Source organism: Pseudonaja textilis, chromosome 7 (genome assembly GCF_049901715.1).
Source record: "Pseudonaja textilis isolate UNSWEBS1 chromosome 7, rPseTex1.2, whole genome shotgun sequence".
Classification (NCBI taxonomy): domain Eukaryota; kingdom Metazoa; phylum Chordata; class Lepidosauria; order Squamata; family Elapidae; genus Pseudonaja; species Pseudonaja textilis.
This window is the reverse complement of record NC_141996.1, coordinates 37332403-37346128: the sequence shown is the minus strand read 5'-3', so window position 1 is coordinate 37346128 and position 13726 is coordinate 37332403. Positions and strand designations below refer to the sequence as shown.

The window sequence follows — 13726 nt, the reverse complement described above, 5'->3', positions numbered from 1 at the left end:
CAAGCATAGGCTGGCAATAGGATCAAAAGTACTTAGAGAATGAAGGGGAGATGAGAACAGTAGATAAATTGCTTTTAGACAGATCTCAGTGAATTAAGAATTAAAGAAATTACAGAGGGGTTCTGTTGTTATCTTACCTGATAAAGAATATCATTTCCCTTGCCACCAAATCTCTAGAAAAAGAAAAGGCCAAAATTAATAAACTTCAGAAGAGGAGCCAAGTGGTTACTTAGTCAGGAATCTTTACATAAGCACAGGATAGCAAGATCCCATCCCTTTCCTTTGAATGTTGTTAAATCTTACCTAGTCTAGTCCAGGTGCAAACCCCCAGACTAAGAAGATTCTTGTATTATGGACATGACCAATACAAATAATTAACTGAACTCTTATGTGGACACAGCCCCAATTATAGTCATAATTTGTGGACTACCCCACAATCTAACCCAACTGACATAAATATTGTGGAAAAATTATATTCAGAAAACACAAACAACGAATTTGTCTTTTGTTTTGTTCAGCTATTGTAGATAAGCATCTAGCTGGTGCTTTCACCTATGTTGAATTAATATTGCCATTATTTTGCATTATGGAATTGTGGTTCAATGCAGCTTACAGCACGAGGACCATGGGCCAACCTCTGCTCCGTGGCCCGACACTGGACCATGGCCCTTTGGGAATTAGGCCACGCAAGTGGGGAGCAAGCATACACATGCACAAAACTTTCCCTTCTTCCCCCTCCACCACTGGTCTGCAGAGCCGAAAGGTTGGGGACCACTGGCTTAAAGGATAGGACTGAGAAAGCTTGAGTAGAAATGCATGTATAAGATCTGTATAGATGCCCATTTTAAAACATAATTCTGGATGGCTCACGACAGTAAACCCCTGAATTACAAAAATCATAAAACAAAACCCAGGACCTCACTCATCTTCTTGGGATACTCCAACAACCAATTCAGAGCCATCACTCTCTACCTCAACGACTGGGTAGAAAGCTGTGTATTTATGGCCTTTCAGAAGGCTAAAAGAGAAGGGGCCTGCCAGAAAAGGCACACTTCAGAGTTCCCATTAAATGGCAACAATTCAGGAAAGGAACCTGGAGGTATCTTCCTGTCTCTCAGGGACAGGCCTATGGCATGTAAGACATTAAAGGTAACCAGCCAGTGGTGGGATTCAAATTTTTTTTACTACCGGTTCTGTGGGCGTGGCTTGGTGGGCATGGCAGGGGAAGGATACTGTAAAATCTCCAGTCAGAGGTGGGGTTTGCTGGTTCCCTGAACTACTCAAAATTTCCACTACTGGTTCTCCAGAACTAGTCAGAACCTGCTGAATACCACCTCTATAACCAGCACCTGGAAGAAACAGGGAGCCAGTGCAACTCATATAACAAAGGTGTAACATGGGTAAACCTTGAAGTTTCCACTCAGTCCAGAGAAGTGCAACCCTTCCTAGAGTCAACAGTGACAAAGTGGATGCAGCTATCTTTTGTGCATCTAAAATGATAGAAAATATCACTTACTTCTCCTTTCTTTCCAATTTCACTGTATGCTTCACCCATCTTATCCCGCTGTAGGGACTAGCCATGGAAAACAATAAAACAGTATTGGTGAAAAGGAAACTAAGAAAAATTTGTTTTCTCTCGTGCCTTTTCTAACAGATTCTAATGTATTTGATTAATCTTTTCATTCTGTATATAGTATATCCTATACTAGTATATCCTTACTCTTTCTAGGCCAAATTATAGGAAAGAAATTTCCAAAGATGTCTGTGCTTATAACTGTTATTCTAGCAAAACATTTGCTCTTCATTGCCTTTTCTTTGTCAATCATTGTAAACTCAAGCACTTTTTATGCAGATTCGAGAGCAATATTATCTGGAAAGCAACTATTCCCAATCTTTTCCCAACCTGGGATTTGGTTAAACTATAAACATAGGATTTGTTGGAATAGAGGAAGCGTTCCTGTAGACGCTCAATATTTTGATTTACAACATGGAAGATAGGTTCCTCTGATACCAAAAGCAAAATATCCACAAAAAACTGATCAATACTCTGATAAACTTGTCCCAAAGTCCAGAGAAGGATAATTATTAACAGCATAGGGTTGTTCCTGCTATCACTGTTAGTCCTTTCAGGTAGGTCAGGTAAAAAAACAATCCCCCCCAAAAAAAAAAACACCCTAGAATTCTGTTTTACTGATATAAGCTCTAATAACAAGCTTAAAAACCTGACATTTCTGTTTTAGGGGAAAAAAAGCAAAATGGGGCAATCTTGACTATCTTAAGACTCATAAACACTGAAAAAATAGACTGATTGATCTTTATATACTTCTATTCTTTTCTGTAAGATGTGAAATAGTTGTGTAACATCCCAGCATAGAGAATTTCCCCCAAAAAAACTTATTCATAAAACTGGAAAAAGTTGCATAAGAGGACAACTTCTTTCCCAACACAGATACATATAACCTTTCAAAATGCTGTAGTGGATGATTAAGTAAACTTTAATACGTAAATTCTTGGATCTACTCACAGTGTAAACTTTGTCCTGAGGTTTCTTTCTTCTGCGCTAGAAAGAAAGAAAAATTATCCCAATCATTTACCAAGTCTGAAGACATAAGAGAAGGCATGGTGGGAGAGCTGACAGGGCTGTTATATCAAAATCCCTTGCACAACTGTCATAACCACCAGAGACATCAATTGTAGATTGATATTATTCATTCCTCAAAGCAAAAGGGGGTCATGGTCTTGGAGTTTCCCACTAAGTTATGCTTATATGTTTTGTGGCAACTGCATGCACAGAAAATATGGTGAAGATACCTGGTTTTCCACAGCCATTTCAAGATCTGTATCTGTTTTTTTAAATGCCAGAGAATCATATTCATCTCTGCGTCCAGTAGACAGTTTCTGCAAGAGAAGAATATTTATAACAACAACTGATTATTATGTAATTTTCTCATTTAATATTTAGAACACCCTTCTTCACCCCTTCAATCCCTCACACATTAAGTGTCCTCTGTGCCTTTTTATCTACCTTGTCCCATTCCTCACATAAAATTGGAAGTTTGTACAGGCAGTCTTCAAGTTATGACCACAATTGAGCCCAAAATCTATGTTGCTAAGTGAAACATTTGTTAAGTGAATTTTGCCCCATTTTACAACTTTTCTTGCCACAGTTGTTAAGCAAATCATTGCATTTGTTAGGTTAGTAACACAGTTGTTAAGTTTGATCTGGCTTCCCCATTGTCTTTGCTTGCCAGAAGTTCCCAAAAAGTGATCACATGGCCCTGGGACACTGCAATCATAAATATGAACTAGTTGCCAAGCATCTAAATTTTAATCATGTGACTGGGGATACTTCATCGGTCATAAGAGTGGGAAAAAAGTCATATATAACTGTATATAACTTATCATGAACTGAATTTATTCCTAACCCTGCTCACCCAATAAGCTTTTCTAATCTCATCTTAATTAGTCAATGTTCATTATTCAGCCATAAAGTTGTCCCAGTGTCCTTTGAAGACAAGTATGGGGGGGAAAGGTAAGCATACAAAGTACCGTTTATTGTTGCCTTAAACCTCTTATAATATATTCTGTGAACTTTAAGCAACCATGTGATACTAAAAAGGAAACCAAAGCCACCACATACAGAGTTTTCATAGCAGCATCCCTGTGTGGGTGCCAGAGTTGATTTTTTTTTCTCTAGCAGGACTTAGACAGTTCTTCTAATGGATAATTAAATATTGGGGGTGGATTTTCAGGAATATAGTGAAAATATTGAAATAATTGCAAGTACCTCTTAGTTGGGAGTGTTCCTTGCCAAATGTTTTGGTTTGTAAATGTTATAATTCCTTACCATTAGCTATTCTATGAACCCAATTAATGTGAGTGAAATCTAAAATATTGGCAGAGTTTTCTTTATCTATCTATCCATCTAGCCTAAGAGAGAGAGAGAATATGTGTCCTTCAGAAAAACCTATTGAATAAGCAAATAAACCACTACATATATCAAGTAAACCACTACAATTATCTTAATTAAAAATGAGCTATATAACTATGGCCTGGAAGTTCTCCTATAGTTGCACACAAGAACCTCCCCAGCCCTTTTAGTTTGACATTTGGTAAATTTGGAAGAAGATAGTAAGGAATCCCTATACTATACTAAAGGAATCATTTTGACTTGACCCTTGACTAAATCACGATATTTTTACTATATTCCTGGAAACCCACCCCCAATATTTAATTATCCATTAGAAGAACTAACTAAGTTCTACAGGTAGACTGGTATCCCAATTTTTTCACTTATATGTTGTCTCATCACTTTAACTCATTTGCAGGTGTCAGATTATATAAGAGACATAAGGAATTAACTACTTACATTATATATGTCATTTGCATTTTGAGAAGGTTTGGATTCAGTAGAGCGATTGGCTAGCTGGAAAAAATATGGACAAACATGTAATATATAGAGCTTTTACTCACAAAACTTCCCATTTCTATTCCAAAGGCCACTAGTGATTTATGAAATAGTGATAGTGTATTATTGAGCCTTCAGCACTTTCCAACTGGACACCCTCCAAATCTACTGGAATTGCATTTCCCAGAATTCCCTGTGGGCATGTCACCAAGTTACGGTAGGCTGCTTTATTTCCTTTATTTCTTTTTTTAAGATTTCTTAACTCTGGTTCTCTCTATAAAACACAAGCTCATAGTTAAAAGTGGTAATATCAAACAAAACAAAAACAAAACAGTTGTTCAAACTCTTAAATGTAAGATTCATTATTAGCAATTTCCCATCTTTTCAAACTGTTTACTAACGATATCTGCCTAATAGTCTCCCCAACTAAATGTGTCTCCTCACTGAAGTGGAACTTCAGCTTTCATAACATTACAAGGCACTGTGACCAATGCATAATGCCATGCAATATAGCTGAAAAGCACAAGATTGGGAAAAGTGATGTCAATCTGAAAAATCTGAGAGCAACAACGAATAATGAAGGAAACATTTTGACTGGGTATTGAACTCTGGATTAAGATACAGAAGGATAATCTTTCCATACTAGTTATATGATGACATTGCAGTGTTGCAGAGCTGTTGCAGTGAAAGTTGATTTCATGGAGGAATTGCTCTTAATTTCCACTTCTAAAGGTTTACATAAATATTCAAACATACAATCAAAAGGATTAAGGTCACAGGGACATTTTTTTCCTTCAGGTTCCTCTGGTCAGACTGTGCATGTAAAAATAATAATAAAAAAAAATCTCTGAAAAAGTCTTACCTTTACTTTCATGAAAAGGGCTGTGATGATGATAGCATATATTAAAAGGATCCCATCCAGAATATAGCACAGCTTTGGATCTGTTAATCCCAGTACATCAGCATCTGTTTTTTTTAAAAAAAATCAGTAAGTCAGTTATACAGAGAAAGGATTTAAAACAAACCAGGAGCAGAGCTTTCCATAAACGAATGCTCTCAAGATTACAATTCCTACTTTCTCAATCAGCATGCCTATTGCTTGATGATTTTTAAGCAATTTTTGTCAATGGGGGAATCAGATAGTTACATATTGCCATGCATGTTTTACAGACTTGGCTATTTTTATTAATAAAAATGTAATTTGTTGTTGAGGTGATATAAAACCCCTCATTATTTTACATAACAATGGTTTGATGATTCTATAATGTACAGGCTCCCCAGAAAAATATCACACTAAAATCCCAGTAACATGAATGGGCCATAGATCATTACAACTAATTTGTGCTACTGATTTCAATGGGTCATAACCAACACCACCTTTTTCAACATTTGGCCCATGTTCTTTATTCCAAACACAATTGAGGCCACCATTTAATGACTCAATAATAGTATTTACAGCAGAAGTAGGCAATTTTATTTTAGCCAAGGGCTATACTTGTCTTTAAGGCTGAACTCTTAAAGATCAGTACATTAAAAAAGAAAAACTCAAGTTGATTCCATATAAATATACTTTAATTAAATATAATTGTCTATGTAATTATTTCCCCTTTAAAAATTACAGTTCTCAGGCAGGTTTAAAAGGAACTGTGAAGCTCACTCAGGATTTTGTTTTGCTCCCTGATCTAGAAGTATTTCCATATTTGTTATTTATTAGATCTATATAAACTGTTTTGTTACTGACATATCTCTAAAACAAGCATCCAATAAGATATTATGCTGCAGTATTCCTCTTCATCCTGTGGTTTGATTGTAATGTTTGACTTGGACTGTAAAGACCCAGGTTTATGACTCTACTTGTTCACAAAGGTCACTGGTTGACTTTTGGATCAAGATTGTCAGCCAAACCTACTTCACAAGACTGTAATTATAGGGATGAAAATAGAGGAGATATTCATATATGCCATCTTGAGGTTTCTGGAAAAAAAAGATGGGTTAAATGTGCCAAATAAATATGCATATACTTAAAACAGCTGTATTATATTTGTTAGAACATATGAAATTGTTCTTCCAAAGCCCTGGACAGATTTTTGTTCTAAATCCATGTAATTATTTTTTTTAGAAATGTTTACATCAACTACATTGAAGAATAAGCATGCCAAAGACCAAGTTTTCCTTTGATTGGTACCACAGCAACAGTTATTCAACAAAAGAAAATAGCTATATTGGATATTCTCAACATAGTCAGTAGTTACCTTTGCAGATCATGCAAGCATGATTAAATACATACTCAGGTTGATTCTGTTTGCATAAAATATTAAGCTATAGCCATGATTTGCAAACTACAGTGGTGGAATATCATTTGTGCATGCTGAGTGACAAACTCCATGTTGTTCATAGTGTTATAAGAATCCATCTTTCATTCATTTGTTTTAGAAAAATAGGACTCCATTTTCCAATGTGCAACCATCCACTTGATATTCTTTAAAAAGTGTAGTCTTATTTTTAGTTATTTACCTTGGCATTACCCAATTAAATAAGCAATAAAAGCACTAAATTAAACTTTCAGGTATATTAATCAGCTAACCTTTTTTCACTTGACTTTTTTCACTAATACTATTGGTCACTGGGAAAATGCTTTAAAATATATTGTCCACTGGAATCAGTGTAGATCATGGTATCCTTTTTACAATGTTTTTCAAGCTGAGGGCCACAATTGGTCTACCAATAATATGAAATGTTCTTACTCCTAAAATAAGATAGGTGGGGCTTAAGCACAAGGTAAATTTTATCTAGTTGAATGGAAATTTAAAATAAAAACTATGTAATTGATGCCATCATTTTCATATATGTTTAATTAGTTTTTTCCATTTTATCATGTTAAAATATAATTAAATAGAAAGTTTCGGAGGAGTTTTACAGTAGAGGCTGTATCCAAAGTTTTGGGATGAGAGCGGTGTCTTATGCAGCCTCACAAATGCACAAATTACATATCCTTGATGTAGAGAAATGCTAAACTAGATGATAAAAAGCTTTTATCAGGATAAAGCCATTTCCTCTGTTCTATTTCTACTGAGCCAGCCACCTGCCTTGTGGGTTTTCTGAATTGACATTTAGGCAGGATTCTCAAAACTGCCTCATAGAACCACCTATTATCATACTGCTATGTTGATGTAATATAAAGTCTCTCCTCAATGCTATTATTTTTGGTACAATGATGGCTCATTGTATAGAATGCTATAAAATCAATGCTGCATTACTTTGCTTAAAACGATACCACAAAACTCACTTTCAGAACAAACATCTAAATGGAAATATAACTTCAAATCTTTATTTAATCAACTAATAGACATTTTCCATTCTCTTAGGTAGATGCAAATCAAAGTAATCATTAATCCAAAAGAGGAGAGCCCATTCCTTTTTTGTTTTAACGAGGGTCATTAAATTGTAAACAGCACCTTGAAATAAATGTTATATGCTAGAGTTAAAATGGAGCTCAGTTTGACATCAGCACAGAGTTCCCTTAATTGATTGTGGTATGCACTGTGGTTACTCAGAAATGTTTTCAAACCTCTCTTTTCAAGACTGACAGCTGGGGCTCCTTCCTGCAAGGTTTCCTTTGCTAAGTTTCTGTATCAAGATTGTGTGTTAGGCTAATGTAGTCATTGGGCTGAGAAAGGGGGCAAGTTTTGGAATGGTAACAATATTAATACAGACCGAATTTCAGGAAAAAGGAAAACAGATGGTGAAGAAAGGTAGGTTCACTCTCCTCCTAGTAGAGAAATATTCTTACAATATACTGAAATCTTCATAGCAAAGATTGGGCATCCAGCAAGCATGCAAAGCTGGAAGAAGGAATATTTCCCACGCCTGTCACCTAGGCTTGCAAAGGTGTCCAGTAGCAACCAACTAAATATTTCTAGACGACCTGGAGCAGCCTTTCCTAATTAGATTCTCTCCAAATGCATGTCACTTCCAGACCTAACATGGCCACATATTATTGAGAAACTCCACACATGCTCAGGTTAGCGAAGATTACTCCTCCCCTTCTCCACAAAGAACCAGAGTACAACAAAGTACTAACTCAAACCATATGCCAACTGGAATTCAGTTCCCAGAATTCTTCAACAGCGTGCTATTGCTGAGAACTGAAATCCACTTTTGGAGGGCACCTTGGTTTGGGAAGGGTGAACCAAATTAATGCTAAAAACATAATGAACAAATGATTTGGCTCATATCTCAAACTCTTGGAACTGGTATTTGGTTTACCCTTGTTTAGAAGGGAGAATAGTTCAAAGAAGATCCATAGATAACTTCAGCAAACCTTCTATCCTTTTCTGTCTCAGCCTAAATTGCTAGAATCTTCTAGAAGTTGTAAATTGACTAAAAATGCAGATTATTGACTACTCATGGGAAAAAAATAAGATGGTTGCTGTGCTTAACACTGATTTATACAGAAATGCTGGCTTTGTGGCTTTGTTTACTTCTCAAATTACAAACTGTAAGTATTATCAATTTAATGAAAGACTTTGTGTGGAATTGCTATCTGCATTTGAGCACCAGCTTTTTGCAAGACAACAAATGCAGAGTTTGAAACCTCATTTAACTTTCTTCTGTGAAAAGCTGTCCTGGGCCTATTTCCCTAGCCAGTATTTTTCAAATACAGGCAATCCCCAGGTTACAAGTGTTCCCTTAGTGAACATTCAGAGTTACACGATAATCCCCCTCTAGTGTTTATGAACAAGTCCCAAGCTCTTGCAGCACCACAGCAATTGTTCGCCCTTATGAACAACCTCAGAGACTCTGCAACATTCATCCTGCCTGTTGCCAGCTCAAATGGAGCTTCTGAGGGGTGAATCCATCTCTCCGATGCTCCATTCAGGCATCCAGAGTTCTCACCTGAAACATTCCCAGCCGAAATGGAGCTTCTGAGGGGCATATCTGCCCCTCAGAAGCTCCATTTCAGCCAACAATGTGCCGGGCAAGGCCTGCGGAGGCCCAGTCGGAGAGATTGGAGAGGAGACTGCTTGCTAGATTTTCACATGGTATGGTAGGTTGTGGGGGGGGGCAATTGTGGGGAGCATGCTGTATTTCAGTGGGTTGGAGAGGCTTTGGGTTGTGTTAGGCAGGTGGCCTGTTCCATCACCAGGCCACCCATGGCCTTCCCCACCCTGAAATATTCGTGTGCACTTAACGAGCTTTGCATTCAATTAGCGAGAGCAAAAAGAGGCCCTTTTCTTGACTGCTTCTTTCTTTATTTTCAATAGTTGATTCTAAAAGATAGACATTATCTACGATTTCAATAATTTTATCATCAATTGTAAAGTTGGTTGTTATACCTATTGTCATTAGTTTGGTGTTCTTCTTAATTTTAGTCCCAGACCCCAAATAAGTCTTAACAAAGGAAAAAGGATGCAACCTTCATTTCATTTTCTCCACTACAAGATTTTTAGCAGGGAGTAAAGAAGTAAATCCAGATTGAGCTTTCCCTTCCAAACAATCAAAGGATGGGATGTTAGCTCTTCTACCCCATTTCTTTTCTTTTCATAAAAATGTTTAATAAATACAAAGATTTCTAGAGCCAAGACATATTTCATTAATATACTGATGTTACCAATCTAAACAGCAGCCAGGTGACTAGTCCCTGTGGAGCTTCACAAAGCAGGGACTGGATTTCTTCCTATAATCAACACTGATTGGATTATGCCCAAAGGAAGAAAAATAGCATGATACTATAAAATCCGCTCCCAGCCTCTGAAGTCAGTTCAGTATACCATAAACAATGGTATCAAAAGCTGTCTATAGCTTCTCACAGTCAAGAAGAGAAATGGATATACCACTCCCATCCTGCTCGCACCACAAGCACAGTCAATGCTGTTTCAGTCCCACCTGGGTCTGAATCGAAACTGAACTGGTTCTAGAATTTTTTGAAACTGCTGCATGGCCGATTCTCTACAACCTTCCCCCAAAATGGAAGGTTGGAGTCTGGACAAAAATCCACAGTACTATTGGGTATAATAAAATTTCCTGAGGAGGAGATGAATCCAGAGATGGGAAAAAAACTATTTTAAAGGAGGAATTCACCACCGCTAAAACCCAATCGCACATTACCTCCAGAAGGACTTAGCCAACCAAGACAGACATGGATCTAATATACAGATGGCCAAACTAACAATTATGAGAACTCTTAATCTTACTGAGGTTTATTTCCATTCAAGGAAATGTAAAAGTGGCATCCCCACTCATAAACCCTCAGTCAATAGTTCTTGTTATGTTTCTTGTCCATGTTCAGAGTTTCCTTGAATTTTTTAAAAATGTTACTGACAATATTCTACCAGTAAACTATATGGACTTTCAAGTCTTCTTTGTATATGTACCCTCACTGAAGTTATTATGACAGAGTATGCCCTATTAAACCCACTGTGTTTCTATGAGGGGTGATAGAACCAGCTGAAGGTCAAGAAGGTCAATAAGTTGGCCCTTATTAGTGCTTATATGAAACTTCACCAATGAAAACGAAAGACCTAGACTTACAAGAATTGATCATTCTGTTGATAAAGACTGTCATCTCATATTTATTTGTAAGCATCTAAAGTTGAAACAGCAAGCAAAAGCTTTACTTCTTTTCCTGATGCAAAAACCAACCCCACCCCACAACCACAGCAGGAAGACACATGAAACCTGTAGAGCAAAGTAGAGCTACGTCACACCAATGTTGAATTGATCTTATGTGAGCACTATGTTTAAGACATCCTAAATGATTTCCTCATACAAGATCCTCAGTAGGTTTTCTCCTCATCACCCATTGGCTGATGGATTTCACTAGTGTGAAAGCCACTTCCTCAACAGGGTGCAGCCTTAAGTTATGCCTAATGTGACTTTCACAACTAAACTTATTAAAGTGCTGTTCAGTGGGAAAGAAGCTGAATGAGCCATTAAAGCATGTTGTATTGAAAAAGTAAAGCGATACAGAGCTCTCAGAAGGCATAGCCTTAGCAGACTTTTTTAAAATAGGGAAAAGATCAGAAACAAACTTGGGATGGTAAAAATAGAAGAACAGAGATGAGGCTACTTACTTAGGAATAGACTCCATTGAACTGTTATATTTTACTTATCACTGAACAGATATGTATTACTATATATTGCCAAACCACTGATTCATCAGACTTTCTCTGCAATGTACAGGAAAGTTTTATTATTGATATTGTAACATTTTGAGAAGGTCACATCTCTGAAACATTTCCTGTTTTGCCTATGTTAGGGTGGGATAAATGTTTACTCAGTATGCCTCTGAGGAAAGTCCCATATAAATGAAATCAAAAATAAAGAATTGAAAGGACATCAAAATCACCAAGTTACTAACTTCTATGGGAATAAATGTTATAGTGTCAGAATCAATTCACCTGTCCATTCAGTTGCCACAGCCTTGTCTTGGGGGCTGTGACACTTGGAATTTACACTTATCTATAAAGGTGAGCTGACTGTGTGAACAGGTTAAAAAAATAGCAGCCCAAGACTGTATGTGTTATACCATTGGCGAGACAGCAAGAAATGCGACAGAGAAGCGTGATGGAGCTGGGCTGGAGCAACGGCATGCATGCCCACAGAGAGAGCTCCTCGTCACCACCGGTGACAGGGATTCCTGCCTGAGCAGGGACTTGGACAAGAAGACCCCCAGTGCTTACTCTGAGTACCTTCCCTAATAAATGTTTCCAGTTACAAAATACGGGTAGTCCTCCACTTAAACAATTCATTAGTGACCATTCAAAGTTACTACAGCACTGTAAAAAGTAACCTATGACCGTTTTTCACACTTACGATCATTGCAGCATGTGATCAAAATTCAGATGCTTGGCAGATGATTCATATTTAGGACAGTTGCAATATCCCAGAATCATGTGATCACCTTTTGCAACCTATTAACCAGCAGTTAATGGGGAAGCCAGATTCACTTAACAACTTTGGCAAGCAAGGTTATAAAATAGGGCCAAATTCACCTCACTATTTCAATTACTAACAGAAATTCAATCAATCATGGTTGTAAGTTGAGGATTACTTGCAGGTGCCATTCCTCACTTCTTCTAAACTCCCAGGTTCTCTCTATATCTGTATTTTTAATGAATAAAGGGGCAAACTTCCCAAGAATTGGCTTATAGATTCCTACCACTTTAATTTGGAACTTGCTAGTTTCCTAACATAAATATAAATATAAATATAAATATAAATATAAATATAAATATAAATATAAATATATATATATATATATATATATATATATATATATATATATATATATATATATATATATATATGGCATTCGGCTTTGCTCGGGTATTTTCCCACATCATAGTAGCTGTGCTTTTAAAGTTAGTAGCGATGTTTCAGCAGAATCTCATCTGCCATCATCAGGCTTCTATATGATGGCAGATGAGATTCTGCTGAAACGGTTAGTCAGGTTTTCTCCAGCGTAAGATTGGCAGTATCTAGGCAACGTTTCGATGAAGTCTCATTCATCATCTTCAGGCTTCTGTCTTCGGCTCTGTGCTTCTCAGAGTGAGACTTCATCGAAACGTTGCCTAAGATACTGCCAATCTTACGTGGAGAAAACCCAAATAACCAAAGATCCATATATATATATATATATATATATATATATATATATATATATATATATATATATATATATATATATATAAAAACACCAGGTGAGATATAAAATCTGAGAAGTGCCAAGATGGATGTCTATGCGCACATATGAATTATATTAGACATCATGCTCGGTACCCAGATTTTAGCACAATGTGAGAATCCATTCTATAGAGACTGTATATTTTTTCTGCCATATCCCTCTGGTACTGTCTTTGTCTTGTCCCTTTCCCATGCATGGGATAATCTTAAGGCTGTACCAAAATTAAAACAGTATTTTCCTTTTATTCCATATCATCCACATAGTATATCAATATGTATCAAATCTGCTTTATAACTCTGGAGGAGTCCAGCATGGATTATTATTTTGTAATAATGAAGGGGGATTTGGATATCTCACTATCACTAACAGCTATACCGTTGGGAAGGTACACTGCCAGAAGGGTCAGCTGTAGATAAGGGATCATACTAAATATGGTCCATTACACAAATAAATTATAATTCACCCTATATTCTATAATTAAACCTAAATGGACATTCATACCCAGAACAATGACAACATTCTTCAGCTCAGTCTTTGTAAACAGCAATGGCTCATGCCCCACATGTCCTAGTCGTACCACAACTAACTGCAATGATCTCCCACTTATTGACTTTACAGAAGATAGCGTTGAA

The 13726-nt window shown here is 36.8% G+C and overlaps 1 protein-coding gene across 1 annotated transcript in view; it reads right to left on the bottom strand.

The window, feature by feature from the left end:
• CD247 (CD247 molecule) overlaps window positions 1-13726 on the bottom strand; it is a 31818-nt gene that overhangs the window by 1150 nt on the left and 16942 nt on the right. Inside the window, exons 2-7 of the mRNA XM_026700718.2 lie at window positions 5271-5374; window positions 4370-4426; window positions 2812-2898; window positions 2525-2560; window positions 1517-1573; window positions 138-173 (exon numbers count right to left, since the gene is read on the bottom strand). Coding sequence (XP_026556503.1) covers window positions 138-173; window positions 1517-1573; window positions 2525-2560; window positions 2812-2898; window positions 4370-4426; window positions 5271-5374 — 377 coding nt within the window. The remainder of the gene's footprint in view (window positions 1-137; window positions 174-1516; window positions 1574-2524; window positions 2561-2811; window positions 2899-4369; window positions 4427-5270; window positions 5375-13726) is intronic.